Source organism: Panthera pardus, unplaced genomic scaffold, assembly GCF_024362965.1.
Source record: "Panthera pardus isolate Hobbes unplaced genomic scaffold, ASM2436296v1 HiC_scaffold_13, whole genome shotgun sequence".
Taxonomy (NCBI): Eukaryota; Metazoa; Chordata; class Mammalia; order Carnivora; family Felidae; genus Panthera; species Panthera pardus.
In genome coordinates, this window is record NW_026526688.1 from 15657267 (window position 1) to 15683474 (window position 26208).

Consider the following 26208-nt stretch of genomic DNA (forward strand, 5'->3'; position numbering starts at 1 on the left):
GGTTTCTGGTTCCCCTCTCCTCCAACCACCCAGCCTGATCGTTAGGTTAGGTTTTAGGTCATCATGGCTGGTCTGTCATAGAGACTTGGTTCCTCACTCCTGGCCCAATCCAATCTGTGAGTCAATCTGCATTTTCAGAGAAAGGGAAGTGAGGAATTCGGAGGGTAGAAGCCCTTCCGTTGTCTTCAAATGGGTATAGCTTAGAGCTCCAGTGTGCCGAGCAAACAGGGGGCCTCCAAGGTGGCTTCGCTCAGAGGATGAGCTGGAATTTCTGACCTTGAAGAAACAGGGTTGGCATGTGAGCATCTACGCTTCCTGTCTTTGCAGAATTCCTGGACTCTTATTTGAAGTATTTAGTACACTGGGAAATGACGAATTAAAAACAACCATTAGTCGGTCAGTCTCTCTACCTCAAATACAGACACAAAGCAGGCCCTTAGCAGGAATGCTTTCCATCACATTACAGCCATTTCCTGCCATTGTGTGAGCCCAGCCTCGAGCAGGGAAATGGGAAGCAGGCGACTGGGAATCCAGACTGAACACACATCTAGCCTCGGTGCCGATCACAGAGAGAGGGGACTCCAGGTAAAGGTGCCGATACATTTGCTTATTAGCACTTTCTGACAGTTACTTCCGGTCACTGCTCTTGGCCACTTGGACGTTCTATTTCTGCGGCTGAACTGGGATGTTTATAGTGGTGAGAATATCAACAGTTCCTGGCCTCCACTTGAGTTTCCTTTTCCTGCCATCATAGCCTCTTTTTCTAATAGTAACATCTCACTCTCTTGCCTCCCGCTCAGGTCCCAAAGCTTAAATTTAGAATTCAAAATCCAAAAGTGTGGTAAATTTCATGTTATGTATATTTTAAGACACACACACACACACACACACACACACACACTCCTCCAGGAAAACTCATGATCAAACACAGAGCAGCTTAACCAGCAGCCGGGACACCGAGGTGCTGGATGGGAATGGAAATGGTTTCCCACAGCGTCGGTTGGAGCCGAGTGGCGGCCTCCATGCTTACCTCGGCGCTCTCTTCATCACTGGGCACACTATCGGTAGTTTCGCTTTCTGTTCACAGAGAGAAAAACACAGGGCCATCATTCCTGCCACTCCAACTGTCGTGAGGCTCAGGCAGTATTTGAAAAATATATCAGCACTTCTTTTTTTTTTTTTCCCAAAAGAAATGGGTCAGCGAACTCATCTTCAACCCCTTTGTAAAGTTAAGCACTTGGGGCTCGGGAGACATTGCAGTGGATTTTATGTCTCTGATTTTGGCCCTCCCGAGAAAAGTTTTAGAGTTGGGGGGTAGCTCCCTTTCTGGGGGCCAGGCTATGTTTTTTCATGGCCGCCGCCTCCCAGGATGGGGTGTTGGTCCCCAGGATGCCAATCTGCTCTCCGCTCCCTCCTGCGTCTGCCTCACCCCCTTTCCTCAGGGCTGATCCATCCACGCACCCCACTCGTGCTTTCTTTCCATCCCTGTCAGTCCACTCAAGTCCCGACTCAGAGCCTTCCTGGATTACCCCCACTTACTTGGCTCTGGTCCTTTACCTCATGTCCCTTTCATACTTCTATGTTGGGTTTATAAAGTTACATTTCCCACCCGGGTTACTGTGGCGGACAGATTCTAGGGGGGCTCCCATGATCCTCATCTCCTTCCTGGTGTTTACTTGCTCGTTGGGATTCCCTCCTCTGGAGCGTAGGTGGGACCTGAGACTTGGTTTGAAGCAACAGAACACAGTGAGCGATGGGATGTGTGTGGTTACGTTAACGAGGACCGAATGCTGTCCCGTGAGGAGACTTTCTCCCTGGCTGGCTTTGAGGAAGCCATGTTGGGAAGGTTTGCATGACCAAAAAGTAAGAGCTGCTTCCAGCCAACAGCCAGCAAGAAACCGAGGTTCTCAGTTTGCCAACCTGCAAAGAACTACATTCCCCTCCCCCCCCAAACCATGTGAGCTTAGAAGAAGACTCTCCCCACCACTTCTGTCCTCAGTCGAGCTAGCAGCCCCGGATCGCACCTTGACCACAGGTCTGTGCAGGCAATATGCTGGGCAAAGAACCCCACTAAGCCATGCCTGCGCTCCTGGCCCTCAGAAACCGGGGCGGGATAATGGATGTGTGTTGTCTTAAGCCACTGCGTCTGTGGTTATGTTGTTGTGCAGCGACAGATAACCAATTAGGTTGCCATCCCAATTCAGTCTGCCAGCTGTGAGACACACGGCAGGTTACTCAATTTCACAAAATGCAGCTTCCTCATCTGTCAAACAGGAGTACGGACCTCTTCCAAAGAGGACTGAGTGATGAATCAGTGAGAGGATATGTGGGAAAAGGCCTACCACAGGGCCTGGCCCACAGCATACACTCAATAAACGATAGCACACCTTTATCCTGAGTTCATCAGCCTTGCTCAACACTGGATTTGCACAACACGGAGATTAACACAGTCAAAGTCAATAGCAAGTGACTGATCACACATCACCTGTGCATACAGGATTTTTTTAAAGAAAGAAAAAAAAATTAAATTAAAATGTTGAAAAATTATTTAAAATTTATCTAAAAATAATAAAATTAAAATAAATAAGTAATTAATTAATTAAATTTTTTAGGTAAAAAAAAAATTCGTTTTTAAGTAAAAAAATGATGGCGTGCGGCTCTTCAGTGTTTGCAGCATGGAGAAACGAAAGCACAGAGGGCAGAGAAATACACTGACCCTTAGAGATCTCGGAGTCTGGGTCATTCATTTACAGACAAGGCCTAGAGAAAGCATCACAATGTACTTTTCTAGAGAGCTGTGTCAGCCGTGCTGGTGTCTTTGCACGTGGGTCTTGTTCAGCCCTGACTGAGATCGTCAGTCGGGGAGCAGCTCCTATTTCCATACCGCCCCCCCAACCCCCCCGCTTATGCAGAAAAGCTCATGTGTTCTAGCACCTTCTACCTCTTTCCATCCTAAATCTACTGAGGGACTGGCCTCCAGTCTCACATCTGGCGGGTGGCACAGCCAGGACCCCGATGGCTCCAGCCCAGACGAAGCCTTTTCACCCACCCGGAGCACTGGCCACAGAGCAGGATCTCGATGAAGTCAAGGTTAAAGAAGAAACGGATAAACTGGGCCACAGGTTCATTCATTCCTTAACCAGACAAATCAAGAATGTTGACCACATTGGGCCCACCCTGGAGCCTTTTTACGCCTGGATCAGCCACTGTCCTCCAGTGACTGTCCCCCAGCCCCCCACCCCCAGGGCCTGAGTGATCCCCGAGGGCTGACCAGGAGCACCTAGATAGGATACGGGCCTCTCCTCTCCTCAGACTGACAAGACTTCCCTCCCCAACTGGGAGCAACAGCCACCGGGACAAGGCCGGGCCTCGGCCGCTAACGACGCTGGCTGGCAACACCAGGCACAAGAAACGTTTCCACACAAAAACAAGTTAAAAACAACAAAAAAGGAAAATTCCCCTGCTCACGGAACCCTTGGGCTAGCTCGGTCTCCCGAGGAGGCAGGAATCAGTATTGCCACTCCCAAGAAGAATGAGGAACAGAGATGTTGAGAAACCTGCCAGAGTTGTGGCCTGAGTCAGCACGGAGGAGAGAAAACAAAACTGCGAGTCTGAGCCCAGGGCCCCGGGCACCGAACGCAGCAGCCCTGCTTCCTGAAGCTCTCCTGCTCCTCCAGCTGAAATTTCAAGATCCCCTTTCCATTTTTAGGCTTAGCTTTCTTTGTGCTCCAAAGCCAAGGTTTCTCTTCCTTTCCTACATGTCTAGACCCCTTTTGCTCCTAAGTACCCTCCCTAAATGCCATCATCTTCGGTTCCTTTCCCCTTGAAATAAAAAGAAACAAACAGACGCCAACAGGCGTGTGTCGGGGGCTGGAGATATGTCAAAATGAGCAGTTACCACCAAGGTTCCGGGATTCCGCCACAGCCCGAGCCCCAGCGGCGGGACAGGTTGGAAGGCAGACCCTGGGGAGACTCCTTGGGAAGACCTCGCAGAGACCATGACCACCGTCAGAATGTTAACTGCCTTTAAGTACCCAGTTTTCAACTGCAGGGAGACGGTCTGAGACAAGAAAAGACATACGTGTTCTGAACTTAACGCAAATGTCAGTGGAGAGCATGGTTTCTAGATTAAGATCACTTCTGAAGTAACTGCATTTCATAACAGTATATAACAACAGCTCCATAATAGCAAGCTGAGATTTTTTAGTTGTCTAAAAGAATGGCCTTGAGTGCCTTTTACCTAGGAGCACATGGATGCGTGAAGCTCCAGCCTGAGGACCCGAGACCCTTCTCTCTGGAATAACTACAGCTCATCTGGCTGCCCCAAATCACCAGCTCACAGTGTCTTTGAGGTGCACACAGGCCCATTTTCCTCTTTTCCTTGGTTTTCCTCACCATTACCATTCTCAAGACCCCCCCCCCTTTTTTTTAATGTTTATTTTTTGAGAGAGAGAAAGAGAGAGAGACAGTGCATGAGCAGGGGAGGAGCAGAGAGACAGGGAGACAGAGGATGCCAAGCAGGCTCCAGGCTCTTGAGCTGTCAGCACAGAGCCCGATGCAGGGCTCAAACTCACAATCCCTGAGATCATGACTTGAGCCGAAGTCAGACACTTAACTGACTGAGCCACCCAGGCACCCTGAGATCCTTTTGTGTGTGACAAATGTGTTCATTGGAGCTACTGCTTCTGGGTCAATGCTACTGCCCAATATCAGCCTGTACTGTTATCTTGTTTTCCCTTTTGATTAGTCTAGATTTGGTTTTTTACTGGTTGTGAATACAATGGAATAAAAAAAATTGGGAGTTGCTTGACTAGCACTAGTGACTAAGTACGTGCAGGGGTGCCTGGGTGGCTCAGTCAGTCGGGCGTCTGACTTCGGCTCAGGTCATGATCTCATGGTTTGTGGGTTCGAGCCCCACGTCGGGCTCTGTGCTGACAGCTCAGAGCCTGAAGCCTGTTTCAGATTCTGTCTCCTTCTCTCTCTGCCCCTCCCCCACTTGTGCTCTGTCTCTGTCTCTCAAAAAAAAATGTAAAAAAAAAAAAAATTTAAATAAAGTACGTGCAGAGCGGTAACAGGTACGTGAGTAGCTCATTTCAACACGGTGGTCCCAGTTTCCCTGAAAGTGACTGGTGAGAGGGAAGGGGGTCAACCCTTGGGTAGGCTGATCTCTGAGGTTCTTCTTCCAGAGCGGTGGTTCTAGGATGACACTAGCCTTGGGTTCCCACTCCACTTTAGCACAGTTTTTACTGTCCAAACACCTCAGGAACATTATGGGGAGGAAAACAATACGTCTTTACACAATATGTGCCATGTGCAATCATGCAATATGTGTAGTGTTAAAGCCTTTTTGCATGCTGATACCCTGGTACATTTTCTGGAAGGCTCTTATTCCATAAGCTTTATTAATAAGATTGACAAGGATTTCTTTCCGTCCATCCTTTGCTCAACTCCCTGGAAAGCTCAATCAAAAGATTCAAATCAGAGTGTTCTTAATTTCAAAGTACTTTTATCTTTGCCCCACCCAACCAAATGCAAGCCTACTGTGGTTTCCTTAAGGAAGTCTTCACTGCCAGTTCCAGGTCAATAGGCAATTTCCATTCTCTTGGTTATAACCAATCAATCCTTTGTATTATATTCTCTCCTCTAACTCTTCTCCATCCTCTCGTCCAGCCCTCCACAATATATTGCTATGGCTTTCTTTTACTAAACCATCAATTACCTAATAAAATCCTGGTGCCATAGATACATCATGCAAGGCGCCACTTTATAATAAACCTTTAAAAATATAAAATGACCGTCCTCCAGAGTTTCCCAAGGTTGGCCTTTGGGATTATCTCTCCCCAGGGTGAAAGTTTTAAGAATCCAGCAAGAATTTTATATTGTCTTCAAACATCCAACACAAGTACCTCCACTCGAAGAAACCACCTCTTTTCTTGCTCGCCACAAAATTTAGACAGACTTGCAAAACTGAATGTGGTTTTGTAATGCTACTGGATTAGATTTCAGTGATCAGTGAGGGTAAAAAAATAATAAACAACAGCCTCCGAATACCAGTTTCCTAAACAAGTGAATGAAAATGGTTGGAGGAAGTCGACAGTTGAATTCCAGTCCAAACAAAGGAATCTCATCACGAAAACACAAACAGCCTATCCTTCTGGGGAACAGAACATAAGAAGAGTGAATTACAACCAAAGAGCTGCCTCTCCTAGCAGAAAGCCGTAAAACTCCTGTCGAAAAGACTTAAACCAGCCACCATCCGTAACAGGTACATTTCACATCGGTAAGCTCTAGAAAAGCAGCCGTGATGAAACATTTTGGCTCTAGCCAATGAGCCTCACTCCAAAAGGTTCTGGAGAATTCAGACAATAAAAACAATGGAAAGAACCAAAGGCCAGACAGAAAAGCCAAGGTTCCAACAACACCCCCCAGCTGCCTGCCAGCCTGCACTGGAATCCTTCTTTTCAAATCTATGCAAATATCCTGGAAAGGGTAAAGAAATTTTCATTTCTCTCTGCACGGATCAGCTGTCCTTGGGATTCTTCTGCTAAGGCAAAATGCCACTGAGGGAAGAATAGCAAGAAAATGTCTTTCCGGAATCCTCAAGAAGTCTTCGGAAAGTCTTCAACAGATAAACAGAAACATCTATTCTAAAACTACGACCCTTGGGGCGCCTGGGTGGCTCAGTCGGTTGAGCGTTCGACTTCAGCTCAGGTCACGATCTCGCGGTCCGTGAGTTCGAGTCCCGCGTCGGGCTCTGGGCTGATGGCTCAGAGCCTGGAGCCCGCTTCCGATTCTGTGTCTCCCTCTCTCTCTGCCCCTCCCCCATTCATGCTCTGTCTCTCTCTGTCTCAAAAATAAATAAACGTTAAAAAAAAATTTTAAAAATTAAAAAAATAAAAAAATAAAACAATAAAACTACGACCCTTAAAACAACAAACCCACGGGGTGGAATAATGCCTGTAGCTCATGATGTAGAAGAAAGTCACTCGTTTTTAGCCATAGCTACGTAAATATAAGCAAAGTAACCTAGTGTTATCTCAGCTGTAAAATTAAGGCATAAACATGCCGTTCTGCATCTTCTGTGGGTCCTTGAGATCAGGGCTGTGGGTGCACACTGAACGGAAGAACCCTGTGCAGCTGTCCAGGGCAGCATAACAGGGGAGGGCGGGCGGGGTGGGGGGGCAGTTAAGAACAGGCTTTGGGCACCAGTCACATGTAGGTGGATTCTATCTGTTTTACCAGTTGTTCGTCCCCGGACACGCTGCTTTACCCACACTGGCCTGAGTTTTGTGATTTTTAAAGAGGGAATAAGGATGATACCCAGGCTGACAGGGTTATTCTCATAATTAAACACGTCAGCTGATACCAGGCCGTTAGCCCAGTTCCCGGGGCATAAGAAACTTGCAGCAAATAGTAGTTATTCTTCCTGGGGCCTGGCAAAGACCATAAAGGCACATGCAGGGGCTCAAAATGTGACAAATAAATAACGACAAGCTTATCCGGTTTGACAGATTAGAAGGTTCTTGTAGGCGAGGTTTGATCTCACATTCATTGTATGTTCTTAGCACAGAAGAAAGGTAGGCCCTTGAGGGCATTAAAGGAAACAAGCCCATCACAAGAGGAGGAATACTGTTTGATTCCACTCACATGAGGTACCCCCCACAGTAGCCAAATTCACAGAAGCAGAATGGAGAATGGTGGTCGCTCTCGGTGGGCTGGGGGGAGGGGACCGGGGACTTCGTGTTTAATGGGGACAGAGTTTCAGTTTTGCGAGATGAACAAGTTCTGGAGACCGATGGCGGGGATGGCGACGACACAACACTGTGAAGGCACCTACTGCCGCTGACATGTGCACTTAAAGGTAGCAAAAATGGTCAGTTCTGTGTTATGTCTATTTAGCCACGATTTTAAAAAATAAGCTAAAAAAAAAAAAACCCAAACAAACCCAGAAAGTTGATGTTCAGGAACTAAAAGGTTGGGTTAGTGGCTGATAATTCACAAGGAACCTGTCACGATCAACCCAATTCCAACACGACTGTGTGTCAGTCACGGGAGCAGCATCCTAACGAAAGGACACTGGGAAGGACTCCTCGACATTTATGAGCGCTGACTGTAGTTATTCATGATAGGACCTCTGCTTTCTTTTTGTAATGTTTGCAAGCAATAACATTGACTCGGGATATATATTTCCTAATTATATAACCAAGTCCCCCCAAAATTAAACAGAGATCATCGGAGAGTATAAGATGATGTAATGTTGGCAGAGAAAGGACTCATTGGTTTGTTCTATAAGGATCGAAGAACCAAATGAAACTGGTTCTAATCCTACTCCTGGGTCATTATGTGGCCCTTCCCTGGGGAATCAGATACCTGGCCTGATTAGAAGCTCTACTAAATTGAAAAAGAAGGGGAAAATATGTGGAAACAAGTAAACTTGCCGGAGTGGAATGAAGGTCCAGGTCTCAAGGTTGAGTTCAAGTCCTGACCCAAACCCTCACTGGCCATGTGACCTAGAATAAGTGTTTCACTTGTAAAAATGAAGGAGCTGGAAGAAATGGTCCCCGAGGTTCTATCCAGTTTTTGGTCAAACTCAGATTCCACCGAACACACCCTTCCAGATTTCTGCAAACAAAATAGCCTTAGATGTACTACTTCTCCAAAGAAATAGTATTTGTTAGTCATGCACAAAGACGTTATGGGCGATCGAGTAAAGAAACGCTATGGCTATGACTTCTGGGAACAAAAGTACCCAAGGAGATGTTCATTGAGACAATAAAGCCAGAATAATTCCCAAGACGGAGGAGAGATTCTCTGCTGTGTGGAGGGTGGGTGGCCCCACCCTGAAGGGCTGCCCCACCTTGATCTGTGCCCAGTTCCAAAGCTCCCCTCCTGCCCCCTTACCTGCATAGGAAGACACGGGGGAAATCTGCAGAGGGTAGAGCTCGCTCATGCTGACCGGCTGTTCGTCACTCTCGGTGGTCACCTCTACAACCTGGCAAATGTCCGGAGGATTAGTGACAATCTCTTGATCCTCGATGTTGCTGTCCAGATGTGACTGTCCTACAACTTCAAAGAAAAGACAGCCATCAGGCGCCGATGCCTGATTCACGATTCTAACGTGTGCTCTCAAGAAAGAAAACCTTCCCCCAAAAAGCTGAATGGTCAGGAGTCAGATTCTCAGTCACCACATGTCATCGGCCACGAAACTGAAGGACAGCTTTAGCTTTGGGTTAATGTCTCCAGAGAAGCAGCTTGCCAGTAACCTGGCTCCCCAGGGCTATTTCCAGCATGCTGGCCAATGGTGCTTACATGTGGCAATGTCCCAAACTCAATCCAATCACAGCCAAGCCTGCAGGACTGGAGGCTGCATCCAGACCTAGCCCCAGGGCCAGAAAGACAGTGCTTTGAACTTGACCCATTTCTTTCCTCTGTTCTTGCTCCGAAGGAAGCTGTTGTGCCATTTTCCAGGTCCTGGGTCCAGAGAGATATTACCAAATGTTATTATTAAGGAGAAAGGACCACCAAAATCCACTCCATTGTGTCATGTCCAGCTGTGGGTGCTCTGTTCACACTCCCAGCCCCTTCCTACCCTGCAGGCAACATGACCACTGGATGGAATATCTGAACAGTGGAACAGAATGGTTTTCCCAGCCCAACACACATTGGTAGCACCAGCTCCCCAGAACACTGACAAGATGATTTCCGACCACCTTGCCTCTGAATCCTGCCTCAACTTCCTTTTATTCAAATCTTTTAGTTTGAGGTCATTATAGAGTCACGTATAGTTGGAAGAAGTAATAGAGAGATCCTGTGTGCCCTTTATCCAGTTTCCTCCAATGCAAGCATCTTGCAAGATTATAGTACAATTCCTGGGGCGCCTGGTGGCTCAGTCGGTTAAGCATCTGACTCTTGGTTTCAGCTCAGGTCATGATCTCATGGTTCACGAGTTCGAGCCCCACATCAGGCTCTGCACTAATAATGCAGAGCCTGCTTGGGCTTCTCTCTCTCCCCTCTCTTTCTGCTCCTACCCCACCGGCACGCTCTCTCTCAAAATAAATAAACTTAAAAAAATTAAAATTTAAGACTACAGTACAATACCAGGATACCGACACTGATAACATTCTAGGCATCTTGTTCAGATTTCCTCAGTTTTCCTGTGCGTGCGTGCGTGCGTGCGTGTGTGTGCGCGCATGCACACACGCAATTAGCTTTCTGCAATTTTATCACTTACGGAGTTTCATGTTTGCCAGCACAATCAAAATACAAAACACGTCCATCATCACAAGTATCTCCTACGTTACTCTTTTATATCTGCCTTCCTTCAGCCTCTCTTCCCCATGATCTCTAACCCCTGACATCCACTAACCTGTCCCCCATTTCCATAATTTGTGTCATTTCAAGGATGTTTCATAAATGAGCTCACACAGTAACCTTTTTATATTGGCTTTTTATTCAGTATAATTCCCTAGAGATTCACCTAAGTTGCTGTGGATACCAACAGTTGGTTCCTGTTCACTGCCGAGTAATATTCCCTGGTGTGGATATAGCACAGTCTGTTTAACTCTCCGGCCACGGAAGGAAGAGAGGAAAGGCACCCAAGAGGCTGGGGAAGGAGGCTGTTTTCATGTTTTGGCTGTTACAAATAAGGCTGCTATGAATATGCGTGTTCAGGTTTTATGTGAACCTAAGTTTCCCCCCTCTGGGATAAAAGCCCAAGAATGCAATTGCTGGGTCATACGGTAACTTCATGTTTCATTCTACAAGGAACTGCCAAACTCTGGCTTGACGTGGCTGTACTGTTTCCCATTCCCACCAGCAACGTAGGGATGATCTCATTTATGCACATTCTCGTCTGCTTCTGGCGTGGCCACTATTTTTCTGTCAGCCACTCTGATAGGTGTGCAGTGGTATCTTACGGTGGTTTTAATTTGAATGTCCCTAATGCCCTCCCCTACTTTCCAACAGAACTGACCTTAGACTTCTGTTGGCAACTGACTGGATGAAATATCCCTGAAAACAGCCACCAATAAACCCACGGAAATAACAAAGGAATAACAGTGTTTTCCCAAGGGCCTCAAAATACTTTGCCATCACAGTCAATGTTTTACTCGTGTAAGTTATTTTAACATTTCCACCCATGACCATGACAGGCAAACCACCATCATCCTACGATCAACTAAGAAACTAACTCAGGCACAGAGAGGTAGACTGACTTCTCCAAAGTCACACAGTCTGTGGATTATGTACGGTGTCCGTGTCCCTCGCATCTTCCCGACCATCAGGGTAGGCAAGAAGGCCGCCGTGTTCCAATCTTCTTGAGAAGTCTGCCATCATGGACAAATGCTTGTTTTAACCGCTCAAAGTATTTTCATTGCTCTGGTATTTTTGTTTAGAAATGAGTTCCTGTTTTAATTGCTTTTTTTGGAGGGAGATGAAATGACCAGCCCGACGTAGGGAGAACATGACCTGATTCTACTCAGAGAAGGCTTGAGAAGGGAGTGAGGATTCTCGGGTTCTGGAAGGAAGAGAGGAAAAGCACGCACGAGGCTGGGGAAGGAGATCTGGGGATGTGATAACCATCCACAAAGCCACAGCATTCAGAAGGGAAGGGAAATGGAATGTTGTCTAAGTTCTCCTGGAGGGGACAAAATTTTTTTTTTTTTTTTTTTAATTTTTTTTTTTTTTTTTAATGTTTATTTACTTTTGAGACAGAGAGAGACAGAGGATGAACGGGGGAGGGTCAGAGAGAGAGAGGGAGACACAGAATCTGAAACAGGCTCCAGGCTCTGAGCTGTCAGCCCAGAGCCAGACGAGGGGCTCAGACTCACAGACATGAGATCATGACCTGAGCCGAAGTCGGATGCTTAACCGACTGAGCCACCCAGGCGCCCCAAGGAGGGGACAAAATTAAAGAAGAGGAAGGCAGACTATATATGGCAAGCAGACTCCCCAATTCTTATTTTATCTTTGGACTATCCTATTTGAGCAGGACAGCATCAATTATGCAGTTCACCAGACACAGACTGAGTGCTGACACCGACCTCTCTCGAGTTTCTTCCGCCTCTTCTCGCACAGAAGACAAAATGGCAGGAAAACGAGATTTCCCAAGTCCTAAAAGCAGTCGGCAGATAGAAGCCAAACGGGGCGTGTGTACGAGGAGGGCTGGCTACAAGTAATATCCTGCACACTAAGGCAATTAGGCTCTTCTATGAATTAGATTTCCATCGAAGCCACGTTAACTTCCCATACTCCAAAATTCAATTCTCTCTTGCACTGTCGTTGCAAATAGACGGCAAGCGAGCTGGGACTGTACCCAATGACAGCAGCTCATAAGTCTTCCTCTCTACAACAGCCCCACGAACTCTCTGACCAGGAACTCTCGCCCTCGCTGCTTTTGCCCAGAATGCCCGACTCGGTCATTCAACATACGGAAGATTTGCTGAGCACCTACTTCGTAGGACAACTTGTCACGTACTGGGGAGGGGCAGGACATGACCGAGCCAGCAAGGGCCTGGTTTGTGAGCTGTCTCGTAGGGCTCCTGGTCAGCACAGAAGGCTCGAGAGGTGAAGTTTAGGACAGTGTGAAAAGAAAAGACAGTAGAGAACTTTCTCCCAGTGGGAAGCATCAAAGGCTTCAGTGAGGCAGTAACACGGGTTGGAAGGGGAAGGTGAGCAACAGGCAGCATTCAGAATGCCTCTGTCTTTCTGGAGCCTTTTCCTGACCATCCAGAACTGTCTGACCTCCCCTTCCAGAGCGCCCCTCACTCGCGGTCCCCACTGCTCGGCCAACACTAACATGACATGACCTGGAGACACTTCCTGACTTTCTGCCTCCTATTGCAAGTTAATTCTTTATGTCTCCTTTTAACTTTTTATTTGGATGCGTCATCTTCGCCACCAAATTGTGGCTCCTGAGAGAGCCGAGAACTGGGATTAGAACTTTGTGTATCAAGTCGTAGCCCAGGCTCGTGGCTGATGTCTGAGAGCAGCTAGTGAATTTCTGCTAAACAAAGAGATGAATGAACACGGCAAGGCTCACCGACTGGAGCCGGAGTCCCAGAGGAGACCATGGCCGCTTGCAAAGGCCGGATGTGACAATGAATGTTTCCTAGCAAATGTCAGGACTTCTGGCGCGCCGGGCTTTTTAGAACCTAGATGAAATGATGAAGATAGGGCGGGCCATGGTTGCCAGAAGCTGGGGGTAAGGGGAGGAAATGCTTAGGGGTAATAAAATGTCGTAGGTCTTGAATATAGTGGTGGTTACACAACTGAGTGCACCGGCCAAGAAGAGGTTCATTTTACATTATTTCACTTAATATCTGAACATCATTGAGGTCCCAATCCGTAAGGTTCCAGCCCAAAAGAGAAACAGGGAAATCTCACCATCTGAGATGCTCTTTGGATGTGCTTTAGGCACAACCCCTAATCCACTGACCAATCTCTGCCTCTATGTCTCTCTCACGAGTTCCCCAAACCACTAGCCTTTGCCCCCAGTGACACCGACTCCTGACTCCTGACACCTGAAAAGATGGGCAAGTAGCAGAACTGTTAGCAACCCCTAAGGCAAATAAAGTCACAGGTGGCACCCTGCTAGGCACCTGAACATCCTCTCGGATAAGTAATCCTACAAAGCCTAAGGCTTCCCAAGCACTTAATCTTTGCCTTTCCCACTCACCCTGTACGTCCCATCTATAAGTCTCCACAGCCCCATGAGGAAGGCACAATTACTGTCCCCATTCTAGACACGGGGAAAAGGCATCATGAAGAGTTAAATACTAATTTGAGGCCAGACAGCCAGTAAGTGGCAAAACCAGCAATCAGATTCCACTTTCCCTGACCCCAAGGCTCAACTCAAGTACTCCCCGATATGGTCTCCCCAGCTAAGAGAGCTCAGGAAATTCTGACCGGGCGCCTCTGGCTTCCTAATAAGCCCATCTGAGGATAAAAACTTACGCATCTCACCTTAATGAGACTCTGGGCTCATAACCAGCAGTGGAATTGCTTTTCAACAGCTCTATATTGGGTGCCAAGGAAACTCTCCAATGGTTGGAGGGGCTTGAAATCCACCAACCTTCTCCAGCACATCGGGGAAAGAGTCCCCCACAGGAATGTAATGTTATCTGGACCTAGTTGCTAAGAATTACAACAATATTATTCGTGGCTGGTTACTGATGAGCCAGTGTGGTTCCTTAAAGGGTCATCCCAACTTTATTAACAATTGTTGACTTAGTGGAGGGCTCCACCTGAGAACACAGTTGCCCCCATGCGTCACAGAAAGCTCTTAATAGCAGAGACTATTAGAAATGAAAACAAGGGCCTCTGAAGGCGGGGAGGCTTGGTCCTACCACTTTATAACTAAAGAAAGCTGAGACCCAGAGAGGCCAGACAAATAACCGGCAAGGTCACCTAGGTAGCTGCAGGGTCGAGAATAAAGCCAATTAGGGGAGGGGGGCACCTGGGTGGCCCAGTCAGTTAAGCATCAGACTCTGCGCTGACAGTATGGAGACGACCTGGGATTCTCTCTCTCTCTCTCCCCCTCTCTCTCTGCCCCTCCCTCATTCCTGCTGTCTCTGTCTCCCTCAAAATAAGTAAATGAAATGTTAAAGCGTATCAGAGGGCACAGAAAATCAGGCCATCGGCGTGGTATTATGGAGAGAAATTTCTTTTTGGTCCTGTCTGAAAGTCTGAGAACTGGAACTGTTAATATTAGCTGCGACGATGAGGCACAGATTGGAGGCTACTTTTCTTACTCGGATCTTACTTAATCACAATATTATTTTACCACCTTCTAACTACACAGTGACTTTTCCACTAGGCTCATTTTGTGCTCTCAACAACCCCGTGAGGTAGGCAGGACCAGTATTATTATTTCTACCTTATATTTGAGGACATGGAGTCTCAGAGAGGTTAGGGAGTTTGCCCAAGGTCATGTGGCAAATAAATAAATAAAATAAAAAACCTGCAGAAGGAGGTGTAAAACCCAAGTCTTTCTAATCTGGGGTGTGTGTGTGTGTGTGTGTGTGCATATGAATAAAATGCAGGCATGATCTGGGACAGATGGCCAAGAGCAATGGTGGGAAAGACCGTCACTACAGGGTTAATAATTTTAGAGAATGGAGTTCTGTCCTCGCACAGGCCAGACGGACCCCCTGCAGCCTGCACCCACCTCAACCGGTTGATGTAGGTCAGGGTGAAGCACGAGGGTGACGGGGCCGAGATAACAGCACCACGTGTTACCATCAAGGGGAGCAAATACTCTGCCCCAATACAATCTCAGGAGAGTTGATCAATACATCACGAGGGTCAACAGTCTGGGAGCAAAAATGTGGGTGAGACGTGCCGGGGTAGCAGCTTACGCTTCCCAGCGGAACTGCCAAACGTCCGTTTCTTTCTGTGCTGCGCTGACAGAGCCCTAAGGGCCGCGCCACAGTGACAAAGCCAGAGCCACCTCGCTTGCACGCTGGACAGGCACGTGGAAGTCACAACATGCTGAATCATTCAAGTTCAAAACCAAATACATGGGGCGCCTGGGTGGCTCTGTCCGTTAAGCCTCCAAACTCGGCTCAGGTCATGATCTCACGGTTCGTGGGTTCGAGCCCCGCGGCGGGCTCTGTGCTGACAGCTCGGAGCCTGGAGCCTGTTTCGGATTCTGTGCCTCCCTCCCTCTCTGCCCCTCCCCCGCTCACACTCTGTCTCTATGTCTCTCAAAAATAAACATTCAAAGTATATATACAAATAAAAGGGGTGGGCAAGGACCAGGTCACCAGGACTCTGTGGAGACAAGAGAGACTCAGATCTTCGTCTTGGGGACAATGGTGACATGGTGAGACTGGCATTGTTTTTTTTAAAAAGTCACTCTGTGTGGAGAATGAATGGGGCGGGGGCGGAATGGAAACAGAGCGCTGCAACAGCAAAGGTGACTGGGACTGGTGTCAGAAATAGAAAGAAGGGGCCGGATTTGAGAAACCCGAGGAGCTGATGGTTAATTATAAATGAGGTGGGAGTGGCAAGGCAGAGGGGAAGGTGAGAAACCTTTAGCCTCATGAAAGGATGCCAGGTTTCTTGGGCAAATCAAAACTTCTTAAGGTTGGGGGCGCCTGGGTGGCTCAGTCAGTTAAGCGGCCGACTTCAGCTCAGGTCACGATCTCGCGGTCCGTGAGTTCGAGCCCTGCGTCGGGCTCTGGGCTGACGGCTCGGAGCCTGGAACCTGCTTCCGATTCTGTGTCTCCCTCTCTCTCAGCCCCTCCCCCATTCATGCTCTGCCTCTCTCTGTCTCAAAAATAAATAAAAACGTAAAAAAAAAAAAAAAAAACAACTTCTTAAGGTTGAAAAGACATAGCTCAGACTACTGCCGGAACTCTACACGCTCATGGTGACGGAGAGCGTCCCGCACGGGCCCATCTCTGTGACCAGGCTTTTCCAGGCCGGGTCCACCGGAGAAAAATAAGGTGCACTATGGGTTCTGGGTCTGGGTTCACGTCTCACGTGGGGGTTCATGTTGCTCTGCGTTTTCTAGTCCTAACAGAACCGGATGCCTTGTCGCGTGAGGGGGTGAACGGCTCAGCCCTCCCAGAAACAGGCAGGAGGCGCAGCCCCCCCACCCCACCCCCGAGAAGGAGCACGGAAGACCTTCACTCCCTCTCCCTTGCCAGGGAATGCCTTCCACCTAAAGGTCCACCTCACGGGGCCCCTGAGAGGCTCAGTTGGTTAAGCGTCCAACGTGTGATCTCAGTTCAGGTCATGATCTCACAGTTAGTGAGTTCGAGCCCTGCGTCCGGCTCTACACTGACCGCTCGGAACCTGCTTGGGATTCTGTCTCTCCCTCTCTCTGCCCCTTCCCCTCTTGCACACACACTCTCTCTCTCTCTCTCTCTCTATATATATATATATATGAATAAACTTTAAAAAATATGAAAAAAAATAAAGAGCCACCTCAAGCTATTATTTATCTTGTTGATGAAGTTTTTTTGTTTTACATCTTAAGCACCAGGAAAAACAGCAAACAAAAGAAGGGTGAGCAAAGGAGCTGGGAAAAGATGAAGACATAATTCTACCGCCTAGCACCACCTTTGGTCGACCTCAAAGCATTAGGAATTCTGGTGCCAGAGGCTGCCAACCTTGAGTCATAACCATGAGGTCCTCGTGGGGACCCACGTCGCGAATCTGTTCTCTTCCAACGCAGGTCCTTCCTGGTGATACCTGAGCTCCTAAGCTTGTCCGAAAGAGCTACCAAGCTTTGCTTCCAAAGCCAGTCAAATTTGGAAGCAATTACCAGAAGAAGTACATACATCCATAAGGTGCATTTGGGCAGACAAAATCCAGACAAAATTCAAATTACATTGTTTCCTAATTGTTATTCGTGACTAAGGGTTGCTCGATTTACTTTGGAGCAATGAATAGCCTCCTCTGTTACACAGCAATCTTTGCTTTATTGAAGGGTGGGGTTACCTTTTATCAAGAAACACAATGGGGTTGTAAAGCACTGCCTGGGCAAGTCAGACAGAATGTCCGCACCTGCAAACTTTTTACACTGGCCCGGAGATGATTTCAATACGGCTCAGCAAAAGCGCTGCTAACCTGGGCAAGATGCCAGGGGGTATTGTCAGAACAATTCAACATGTTGCTGGCGTCTTCCGCTTCCTAAAAACAGAAGTCCTCCCCCCCTCCTCCCCCACAAGACAGAATTCAATGCTAAAGAAAAGTAAAAATAAAAATAAAGGAGTGTTCCCCCCCCCCCCCCCCCACTCCTTAAAAGGAAAGCAGGGATGGGTCTTTGGGCTATCTTATACGCTAACCTGTGTGTTTAATCAGACAGGAGAGATGGAACATTAAAAGACAAATCCCGGGGCGCCTGGGTGGCTCAGTCGGTTGAGCGTCTGACTTCAGCTCAGATCATGATCTCACAGTTTGTGAGCCCGAGCCCCACATCGGGCTCCCTGCCGCCAGCCTGTTGGCGTGGAGCCTGCTTCGGATTCTGTGTGTGTGTGTGTGTGTGTGTGTGTGTGTGTGTGTGTGTGTGTCTCCACCCCGCCCCCCGCCCCCCAACTGCTCCCTTTCCCTCAAAAAAAATAAATAAGTAAAAAGACAAATCTTAAGTATTGAGACACTGTGCTCCTTTTTGCTGTGCACCACTAGGCACATCTGAAAGTGCGTTCAGCAGTTATGGACAAGAAGGCAAGCCCAGGACCCAGCCCGCCGATGGCCACAAGTGTGCGTGTGCCTGTAAGCCTGCGTGTGACTAACCGTTATCATCTCTGGCAACAATAAAAGTCAAAAAGAACAGCAATCAAGCAAGAGTCCCTGTGTCCGGGCCACGGTCCGTTCCCCTTTTCTCCTTCTCCACACTGAACTGGATTCACTTACAATAACCTCTACCCTGTCTGGAATGAAAATGTACTGGGTGGTTGGCCTCCACTGACTTGACGTATTGATTTTCAATCTATTTCCCTACCTAAGAGCTTACGGACAGTGTGAAAAACTGCTCTCATATCAAGTACTCATTTCAGTTCCCAATTTTAACCCTATCAACATAATGCTCATAAAAGTAGAATGAAAACATCTGGAAGTTTTCCTCTTGGTGCCTAAATACAAAACTGGAACGAACCCCGGGTTTAGAAACAAACGAACTGAACGCGAGAAACGGTGTCAGTTTTCAATAAAGCGTTTTTAAAAGGTTAAGAGAAACCGAATCTCTCAAATTCCACAGTGGCCTCGGAATCAGAATCCCTGTGTCTCTCACCTCCGTCCACAAGTCACACAGGCTGGGAACGGCTAATTAATGATACGTGGGAGTGGAGACCAAAAAAAAAAAATCTGTGAAGGGTTTAAAACTGGAGATAGAGCTGCTGTTAACAAGGATCACCAATCACCCATTCCTTTAAAATGCTTGTATGGATCCACTTGGTATATTATTATACAGCGTTGTGAGGGCCACCAACGGATTCAAGATATTCAAACTCCTTTTACTGCGTCCATTATTATTTTATTATTAGGCCAAGGAAGAGACTCGTGTAATCAAGTTCTACACCAAACCGGGCATCCAGTCTTTGCCCGGAAGTAAGGAAGTAATGACTCATTAAATTAGCACCAGCCCCTAGAGCACTAATCCTACCGAAAGGGCAAAGAACAATCAACCTGACAGAGAATTTACATGCCAAAGACTCAACCAAATGTTTAAGGGGGGAAAAAAAAGGCCAGAAAAAACCCCTCTGATACCACTCTGGCTTTTGTTTGCCATTTTATCTGAGGCTGAATTCACCGCATAAATGAAGGGTAGCGCAAAACCCACCAGCTCCCTGGAAATAGCTGAATCTTAAGAAAAAGTGCCTGGAGTCTTGGCAAATTAGCTTGTTGTTGCTGTTTCTTTTTAAAGGGCTCAATGGGGAAGGCTTTCCAGAGACCGCCTGCCTGCCGAGGAAGGGAAGCCTGGCAGGCAGGGCCATTATCTGCCCTGATACAGCGAGCTCGCAACATATGCTCCCGGCCTTCCTTCACACCGCACTCTGCCAAAGCCCGCAGCGTTCAGGGGAGTCCCTGCATACATCATCCTACTTCCCAGTCGCCAGAACCCAGGGGGAAGGAGGGGCGAGTGACATTTACAACACCCATCCCTAGCCTCCCATCAGTACTCGGCTAAGGATCCAGGAACGAAGGTACCTGGACAGGAGGTTTGCTCTCATGGTTCTGCGTGATCTCACTGGTTCTTACCGGCATCAGAAGCCCTGACAGGCTACAAAACGGGGAAGGGTTTAAGGGACGCAAAGGCGCCTGAGGGCAAGGCCGGGTTGTGGATTCTGGGGCTGGAGCTGGAAGACAAGGTCACGGGCCTCCACTCCCGCACAGAACCCCCACCGTCCACTCAGGGCAGTGGCCCAGTGGGACTTGGTTGAGATGAAATTCACACTGGTCACCCTCCTGCCGAAAACCCTCCAAGGGGTGGTGTTTACACTGCAGGTGTATGTAAAACGGTTGTGCACTCTACTGTCTGTTATACTTCAATATAAAAAAATATATATATATATTTGGGGTGCCTGGGTGGCTCAATCGGTTAGGCGTCCGACTCTTGGTTTCAGCTCAGGTCATGATCTCACAGTTCGTGGGTTCGAGCCCCGCATCGGGCTCTGTGCTGACAGCTCGGAGCCTGGAGCCTGCTTCAGGTTCTGTGTCTCCCTCTCTCTCTGCCCCTCCCCCACTCGCACTTTGTCTCTCTCTCAAAAATAAATAAACATTAAAAATTTTTTTTTAATTAAATAAAATAATAAAAATTTAAAAATATGTATTTTTTGAAACATACCCTCTGGCAGTTTGGGAATAAGATCCAAAGCCCTTCCCATGGCCTGCACAGGCCCCCAGGAGCCTACCCTGTGTCCCCCTCTGATGGGGGGGACTTCGGCCCCTCTGGATTTCCTCCTAGTCCTCCCAGTGGGTTCCTACACTGAGGTCCGTGTCCCACAGTTCTGGGGCCCGCCCCACGTGGCCCCTCCTCACCCATCCACTGCAGAGGAAATGCCACTCCTTCACGAAGCCCCCAATCTAAATCCGGCCCCGGATATTCCCTCTTGTTCTTTTCTTTGCAGTATTCTTCTCAAATGCCAGCGCCGTAGATATCTGTGGCGCTATGTGGTGACTGACCGTCCTTCCACAGAGACTGTCCTGCCCCCCAACCTATTTCTAGCTCGGAGTCTGGTATACAGAAGGCGCTCAAGAATCTCTGTGGAATCAAAGTGTGCCCTCTGGCAACAGGTCTCTGTGCCTCAGTTCCTTCATTTGTAAGAACGAGCGCCGCTTGTATGGGAGGTATGCCAGGGAGCAGGGGCAGAGAGGACCCACGAGGACAGTCTTCCCTCTCCTGGGTCCCAAGTTAAATGAATAACACTTTTGCCCACGTGACCGCTTACTGAAAGACGGAGAACTGCTGATCGTGAGCCACTGGGAGAAAAAAAAAAAAACCCATTTCACCTACCGGACTCTCCGGGGAAGTCACTCTTGAGGCTGACCCATCGCAAGCTCCTTTATCTGACCTCAGAGGTCTTTCTTTTTCAGCCCTGAAATCTAGGGGCTGGAACTTTGCGTTTTCAGATGGTTCCAAGACCTCCTCCCCCTGACTATGTTATTTCAAATCACGTTTTACAAACTTCAGACCCCGGGGGGCTGCTTGTGTGTATGAAAAATGAGATGTCAAAACAGTTTACCTATGATGTTCACCGTACTATCCACTTCATTTTTTATAGCTGAAGTCAGGACGGCATACTCAGGAGAAAGATCACTTACTCCATTACTAAGCCCCAAAGATGACTCAACTGGTTCTTGCTAGGAAGAAGAAAAGAAAAAAGAATTGAGAACACTTCCTTTTCCCTCCTTTTTCTTAGCTTCAACTCTACCCTCTGTCTACTTTCTTTAACGCTAGGGTCATGTTCGTCTCCCGAATGCGTTCCCTGCTAATTTAAATCAGCCTGAAGCTAAAGAAGCATGTTTCTGCATAGACTAGACCTACCACGTATGGCCCTCTCTTCTTTTCCTTCTAGGAAAGGGTCCCAGCAAGCTGGTTTGCGTTTATGAAATGCTTACACCTGTAGAGGACGGTTTGGGGGTTGAGCAGGGCTGCGTAACTGTCTGGGTACCGTGTGCCTAGCTGCCAGATCTTCCTTCTCTGAGAGACGGGGTGCTCAAGAGGGCCAACTCCTGGCTTTCTAAGGGGAGGAATCATGCCACGTCTTCTACAATTATTTCTGAGGAAAAGGTCTGCCTCAACCATTGCGCCAAGAACAGGAACCCAGAGGACTCTGTGAACTACTTCTCCTCAGGTAAGGTTTGCCCTGGGCCCTGGTCACCTGAGCACCCTGCTCTGGGCCGGTGGCGGACAACACGGGCCAGACCAAGTGGAAGGCTTCCTCCCCGCCACGGGAGTCCAGTGGGGCAACCCCACGCCCAGGGCTTACACGTAAATGCCTTTCGAGTGCGTGAACGTCCCGGGCCGCCCGAGAGGCTACTTGTTCATGCTATTGAAACAATGCAACAAATTCCTTTTCCTTAGTGTAGCTCTCCATTCTGCTTTATTCAAGCCCACCGGAGCCCTCCGACCTCTGAGAAAGCCAACCAACTTTGGGGGAGCCAGTGCTGAGGTACCTATGGACTTTCAGCATTTTGATGAGACAGCTTTTCCTCAAGGTCAGGTTGCATTTGCATCTATGATCAATTGAGCCAGACAAAAAAAAAAAAGCCACACAGGACAACCCCTTTGGGAAACCAGAATGAAGAGTGGGGGCCGAAAGAACACAAGACGGGAGCAGAAGGTCATCGGAGATAGACATGCCTGTGCTTTGAAAAATCCAGAGTGGTGGCACCTCCAAGGCATGCCAACTAGTCTTACCCATTTGTTTACATGCTACCTGGAATCAGGGATGAACACCGCCTCCCCAAAAGTCTTAGGGAAGGAGGAAGAAATTAACCTCTTCCTTCATGACCCCACCTGGCAGACTCCCACCATGGTAACTCACTCTAACCTCGAAGGCACCACCTCACCACGTAGCTCAGTCCTAATAAACTTCCACACTGCACGGCCGACAAGAGGCCCCAAAGGGCAAACAGGAGAAGGGCCCAGGATAGTCCCCCCCGGCACAGTCTTACCCCTTTCTCCCTTTCTCCTGCAGCGCCTTGCATCTCCCCCTTTGTACAAGTCCAAATAGGAACTCTGCCCGTTCTGGGGAGCACTCGCTTGCCTGTGACACGAGTGTCCACCGTTTCTCTTCCTTTACTGCCAAACTCCTGAACAGGTGTCTGCCTTTCCCACCGTAGCCTCCTCACCCGTACCCTTGTTAGAGCCTGGGGTAGGGCCGCCACCCCAGCCTCGGGCTCAAGCTCCCGGCTCCTGTGGGGCCGGGAGGACACACGTGTTGTCTGTCAGGCTTTGCGGTCACACGGACCTGGGCTCAAAGCCTGGTTCCTCCCACCTTGTACTGGATGCAGGACCTCATTTAACCCTCTTCAAGCCTCTTCTAGGGCACTGTAGACAGCTGTAAGCTGAGGACGATAAGGGACCCATGTCCCAGGGATGATGTGAAGATTAAATGAGACAAATATGCCCCTAGCACTTAGCATCAAATAAATGCTTTCTATTATTCAAGATCACCAATACAACTGCTCGCGAATGCAATGACCTGTCCTTAAGTCCCGTCCCTCAACCCCACACTCCGACATCCAACAGGAGGGGAACGCACTATCCCTCCTGACAATGTGACCGTCTGGTGTTAATTCCCCACCTTCTGACGCCACCTGCCTCTCTTGCTGCTTTCTCAGCGGCCCCTTTTCCACATCTCCCTCCCTGGCCACGCCCCTCTATCCATTCTTCCGCAATTGCCCAAAAGGAACTATGTGCAGAACATCTTCAGGAATTAGGAAAGGAACTGCTAATCTTTATGGCTCTCTTAGGTTGTCAAGTTATTTTTTACTTTTATTTATTTCACTCTGCTTCTAGGTTGCTTATAAAAGTAACGAGGCAGCCAGACGTGCATAGATTTAAAGACCTAAATTATTCTGATCTCAGCTGAAGGCCTCTCAAGTGCTTCGCATGATCTACAGTTTAATTAGTGGCAAGTGATACTTCTATCAACTTTACACTTGAGAAAACTATGACTCAGAGACTAAATTAATTTTCCAAGATCACACTACTTTTAGCCTAAGGAGATACAAGAACCGAACTCCGTCTTTCGTCACGCAACATGATCCTATTCCAGGAGCTTTCTGTCTTAATCAACCCTGCGCTAATCCCCACAGAGATTCAGACAGAAGTATTTTCCACACCGTGTTACTTCCCACCCCATCCCTACCCTGTGTCCCGCGCTACGTCTCTAACGCAACAAACAGCACGCTCTTCCAACGGAGATGAGTCAGACTATTTCGAACGTCCTACTTCAGAAATGCCCTGTTGCTTTTGAAATCTGCAGCGCAAACCATGTCGCTGGTATCATCACTCTGGAAGGATAGTAAGAGTACACTGTAGAGCGAGATGTAGCCAGCGCCTGTCCGGAAGGTCTCCACGCCAGGAGCAAAACAAAAGGGTCTTCACTGTACTTAGTCAAACCTAAACTATATACTTTAAAAAAAGGCAGGGGAGGCACCTGGGTGGCTCACTCAGTTAAGCCTCTGACTTCAGCTCAGTGATGTCATGATCTCATGGTCTGTGAGATCGAGCCCTGCATCCTGCTGACAGCTCAGAGCCCGGAACCTGCTTCAGATTCTGTGTCTCCCTCTCTCTCTCTCTGCCTGTCCCCGGCTCACGCTCTCTCGCTCTCTCTCAAAAATAAACAAACATTAACAAATTTTTTTTTAAAAAGCAAAGAAGTCAAACTAAGCAAGGGGGTGCACAGTTCTCTATGGAACATGCGCATAGAGGTCTTTGTCCAGCATCTCCTGGTCCCATATGGTGCCCCAGGCCTGCCCTGTCCCCTGCCTTGCTGTACTATCTCAGGGCCAGATTAATCCTGAGCCAGCCTCCTCTTTCAGTTCCCTTTCTTAGTTTAGAGATAGGCTGTCCTGTGAATCAGCTAGTTTTGGTTTCCAACCTGCCCCAAAGAAAATCAAAGATTATGCTTAGGTTCAGACCCCTCCATGGTGCATTAACTCTGCCAAATATTTACGCCCAAAAACCTTTCTTCTCAGTATAGAATCTAAAGTTTGGTCTGCAGTTGAAAGGGATTTTAGGCAAAAGCAAACTGGCACAAGAGAGAGTGCAAGGGCAGGGGCCGTCCTCTTTAGACCTCTAAAGTAACACATCTTTGGTTGGTCTCGAAAGCTATTGCTGGAGGGGTTTGGGGATAGACCGAGTCAGAGGCCAGCAAGGGGCACTCAGCCCTCGGCTCCAAGCCAGTTCCATCTCATTCCTGTGCCACAGCCCCTTGTCCAGACGTCCCTCTCCTCGAGGCCAAATACAATGGCCGTATGACCATTTCCATGGGCCATCCAGCCCCCTACTGCCAGAAATGCCCTAATTCATCTGTGCAAAGCCTGTCTCCTTGACTCCACATTGAAGGACATCTCTGGATCTCTCTACTAACTAAAATTTCAGGTTGATGGCTGGGCTCCATAAATGCCCAGGGGACTCCACACTCCACACCATGAAGCCGCTAAGAGCAGGAACTCTAATAAACAGGTTGACGCCTCCCGCGCAGTCCTACGACACCTTCCTTCCTTCCCTGGAACTAGAACTTCCCTAGAATTTCATTCTCTTCCTACTCTCACTGCAACCTCCCTTTGACTTCTCTCCTTGGCTCCCTTTTCTCTTCGTCTTGTCCTTGGGTTTCTGCTTTCATCTCATACAGCTCCTCCTTGGAGAAGACATCTGTTGTCAAGGCCTCCAGTGTCGTTCTCGAGTACATGACCACACTCCTGTGCTCCCGCGCTTACCTGAGCTCTGGGGCCTGCTAGATCCGACTTTTCTACCTGACACTGGCTGCAGAGGGGTCTCTGTCATCTCAAATTCAACAGGTCCCAAGTTAAACTCACCCTCTTCTCCACAAAACATGCTCCACTCGCAACATTCCCTTCTGTCTTAATAAGGGAAGACAGACAGGACTGGATTCAGGGTCTGGACTCAGGATCTCTTCTTTGATCCACTCCAGTCTTCACCCTCTACCTCCCGTCCAAACTCTCCTCCTCTCCGTTCCAATTGCCACCACCTCATCTACACTTGCCCAGTGTGGTCTCCTCTCCTCCGTTCCTTCCTACTCCCAAATATCAACTCCATCATGCTCTGATCTTACCCCAGGAGTTCAACCATGCCTTGTTGCACAACACCATCCAGGGAGGTTATTCAACCCCCCAGCCTTGGCACTGTGCTCTGAGCGGCACCCTCGAGAGCTATCAAGAGTGGAAGGAGGCACCTGGGGCAAGCCCTCTCCCCTGCTCCATCCAGGGCAGCTCTCATTACCTGTTCCAGTGGGTTGTCAGCCTGTGTTTTCACCTGATTAAGGTTTAAAAACTGAAGACCTCTTCCGACCAAGGAAGGGATCGCTCCAGTATCAGCCTGCCACGTGGTCTTTGGACAGTGACAAGGGAGCATGTTGTTTTTAATCCAGCTCAAGTCACCGTTAGAGCCAACAGCTCGGTTAGGAAGTTGTGCTAGGGGTGCCTGGGTGGCTCACTTGGTTAAGCATCCGACTCTCGGTCTGGGCTCAGGTCAGGATCTAACAACGGTTTGTGAGTTCGAGCCCA

At 48.4% G+C, this 26208-nt stretch overlaps 1 protein-coding gene across 5 annotated transcripts in view; it reads right to left on the bottom strand.

Annotated features, from left to right (window-relative positions):
• Positions 1 to 26208, bottom strand: part of IRF2 (interferon regulatory factor 2) — a 91659-nt gene that overhangs the window by 1655 nt on the left and 63796 nt on the right. For all 5 annotated transcript variants that reach the window (XM_019422314.2, XM_019422312.2, XM_019422311.2 and 2 more), the window contains exons 6-8: positions 21192 to 21309; positions 8902 to 9066; positions 1031 to 1077 (exon numbers count right to left, since the gene is read on the bottom strand). In XM_019422314.2, coding sequence (XP_019277859.1) covers positions 1031 to 1077; positions 8902 to 9066; positions 21192 to 21309 — 330 coding nt within the window. The remainder of the gene's footprint in view (positions 1 to 1030; positions 1078 to 8901; positions 9067 to 21191; positions 21310 to 26208) is intronic.